Genomic DNA, 3,247 nt, shown 5'->3' on the forward strand with positions numbered 1-3,247 from the left:
CCTTTTTTTTAAGATGGTTTCAATTCATTCAGGATGACTTTTTTTTTAGTATAGTTCTTTTTGATTTGCTCCCACTTCCATCTTCTTTCTACCAGTATCTTTTATTCCATTCTTCTCCACCAACCTGTGTAGCTCTAAAACTCAGATCCTTGCAGAGTTTATGATTAATCTCTCTATTAAAAATGTTATCCCCTTTCTTGTCCACATCTGCTCCCCCTTAAGATTGAGGAGTATCAAATAAAAGAGGGACTGAAACCAAGCAGGACCAATAGTTTATAACAAATATAAATGGAACATAACCTTTAAAGATTGTGATTTGCTACATGGCACACCTATAACTTACATTACACAGCAACTATATTTCAATTTTAAAAATAAAGGTGTTGGTTCTTAATACTTCAACCAGGAGTATGGGCCCTAAGCTTAGAGATCCTTAAACAAATAGTGATTTCTGTGCACATCTCTCCTCTTTGACAAGGAAAACAGTTCTATTTTACTTAGCTATCTAACAGTGAAAAGTAGTGAAAGGGTTAGTTACTCAGTCATCTCTGACTCTTTGTGACCTCGTGGACTGTAGCCTCCTAGGTTCTTCTGTCTATGGAAGTCTCCAGGCAAGAATACTGAAGTGGGTAGCCATTCCCTTCTCCAAGGGATCTTCCCAACCCAGGGATTGAACCCAGGTCTCCTGCATTAAAGGCTTATTCTTTACTGTCTGAGCCACCAAGGAAGCCTGCCTAACAGTAGAGACTTGTATTGTGCTAATTAAGAACCAGTTGACTGAAAGGGTCAGTTGACCCCTAAGAGCTGAGTAGCATTCCTTCTACTTAATTCCCCTCCATCCCCACATTTTCTCTTATAATTCTGTCTTTACTTATCACTGGAACTATCATAAATATCTAAGACACTTGATTGAAATGAAGATTCTAGGGATCATACTGAATAAATCTTCTAGGCATTGAGGCTCACCTGCTTTCACTACAGATCCTGCAAGTAGACCCAGCTGTAACACATAACCCAAGGCTTTATCAGGAGGAAACAACTGAATAGGTCCTTGAGACAGGAAGGGTGGACTAGAATCACTTAAAAAGAATCAGTACCTAGATCAAAAATTACTCTTATGCTATCAAAAATGAACCAAAACCCCAAATGCCATATCACTTTTATTGAATACATGCTGAAGCTCTAAGGGAAGATGTCACCTTCCACCAGTGCTCCTGTGATCTGACAATTTAAGCTGTCCCCTGTGCTCTGAATCCTTTAAAAGCATCTTCTCTGGACAACACATGCCCCAAACTCCATGAAGTCTGCAGAAGTGATCCACATCTGCTTGAAACTGCTCAGAGAGGTCACGATGGAAGCACCAATCCACGCAGAGAAACATCTATCAGGAGAAGCAGTGATCTTGATGGGAGTGCCTCTGAAGGCCAGCTGTTCCAGTTCCTTCATAAGTCTTTCCTCAAGCCCAGGGAAGAGAGTGGTGCCCCCAGACAGAACAATTTCTGCAAAAAGATTCTTCTGGATATCAGTGTCACACTTCATAATGCTGCTGGAGACCATTTTTGATAGTCCTGGGTTGTGGACACCTAGGTGGTCAGGCGCAAAAAGAATCTCAGGTACCTGGTACAGCTGGTCCCCAAGGTGGATGACATTCCCATCTGGTAGCTTGTATTCTTTCAGGATCTCCTCTGGCTTCTTACAAAGTTCTTTCTCTGGTTCCAAGGCAACATAGCACAGCGTCTCTTTTATGTCATCCACTAAGGCCTTGTTGAGTATGCAAGGGTAATTACACCCACTAGCCAGGAGGAGGCGGGTGAGGTGCTCTGTGATGTCCCTGCCTGCCACATAGAGCTTGGTGACAGCATGAGGCAGGGAGTAACCCTCAAAGATGGGGACAGTGCAAGTGATCCCATCCCCACTGTCCACCACGAGGCCCGTGACAGAGGCAGAGGCATAGAGTGCTACGACCGCGTGGTTGGACAGGTAGAAGGCTGGCACATTGAAGGTCTCAAACATCACTTCTGTTGTCTTCTCGCGAGTCTCTCTTGGGTTCAAGGAGGGCTCAGTCATGAGCACAGGTCGTTGACAGGGTTTTACTCCAAGTTCCCACTCAAAAAGATACTTCCAGAGTTTCTCCATGTCATCCCATCTTGTTACCAGTCCACGTTCAATGGGGTAGTGCAGCTGCAAGGCCTCATACTTGAACAGGGCTTTTTCTCCCACAACGTAATTTTTCTGATTGGCTTCTGGTAAAGCCATGTTGTATTTAGGATGCCCCACGACAGAACTGATGACATGACGGGGCCCAATCTCTCCAGACATACCTACTTTGCAGAGTCCTGATCCATTGTCAAAAATTACGGCTGGAGTGTCTAATGCGTATGGGTTAAACATGTCTGCAGGATGCTCTTCTGACCTTCCCCAAAGTAAAGAAAGAACACGGCCACTTTTGTGAGATAACAGGTACCTTTGCAAGTTTATCAGCCACAGGATTCCAAAGCTCTCAGGTTGTCACTGAAGCAGAGCTAGCAGGCTGTCCCCTATCCCCACCCTCAACCCATGAATCTTGTCCCTTTTCAGGCAGTGCAAGGCCTGCTGAGGCAATTTCAGTGATGACCACTCCCTATGTAATAATGTAACCAAGGCAACAATTGTTCTCAGAGAGCATCAGAGGGTGTTGAAGGGGCGGGGTCTCTGAGCCACCAGTGATCCTAGCTTGGTGAGACTTCAAACAGAAGAAGGCAAACCATACCTCTCAACCTCTTTTATAAGTCTGAACATGAAGCAAAGGCCTAACCTCAGAATCAAATGAAGTAGCCTAGCTGTGAGGTTGTCCCAGAAAGGTGGCTTCTATGTACAACTGAGCTGCTGCTCGTGAGATGACAAGCTTACTCTTTCCTTTGTTAATGGAAGTAACTAACCATCAAACACACATTCAAATTGGAGTAAAGATACCTATAATCCAGTTCTAGAGGTGCCCTTTTTTTATCCCCCCTTATATTTATTTTGTTTTAGAACAGTTTTGTTGAGAAATATTTCATATATAATACATTCACCCATTTATATAGTACATTTCCATTAATTTCAATATATTCACTATGTACAAACATTACAAAAGTCAAGTTTAGAATATTTTCCCTGCACCTGTTAGCTATCACCCTCTTCAGGCCATCCTCATGAGCTCTGAAGTCCACTAATATATTTTTTGTCTCTCTAAATTTATCCTTTCTGATTTTTCACTTAAGTGAAA

The 3,247-nt window shown here is 43.0% G+C and overlaps 1 protein-coding gene across 1 annotated transcript; it reads right to left on the reverse strand.

Moving 5' to 3' along the window:
• Positions 1-1,257: 1,257 nt before the first annotated feature.
• Positions 1,258-2,391, reverse strand: LOC122690774 (actin-related protein T1-like). Its single transcript, XM_043897707.1, has one exon. The coding sequence runs from the start codon at positions 2,389-2,391 to the stop codon at positions 1,258-1,260; it is 1,134 nt and encodes a 377-aa protein (XP_043753642.1).
• Between the last annotated feature and the right edge of the window lie 856 nt (positions 2,392-3,247).

This window comes from Cervus elaphus, chromosome X (genome assembly GCF_910594005.1).
Source record: "Cervus elaphus chromosome X, mCerEla1.1, whole genome shotgun sequence".
NCBI lineage: Eukaryota > Metazoa > Chordata > Mammalia > Artiodactyla > Cervidae > Cervus > Cervus elaphus.

Excerpts from the sequence above, each read along its gene's own strand:
- LOC122690774 (XM_043897707.1), bottom strand. The coding sequence starts at position 2,391 with ATGTTTAACCCATACGCATTAGACACTCCAGCCGTAATTTTTGACAAT.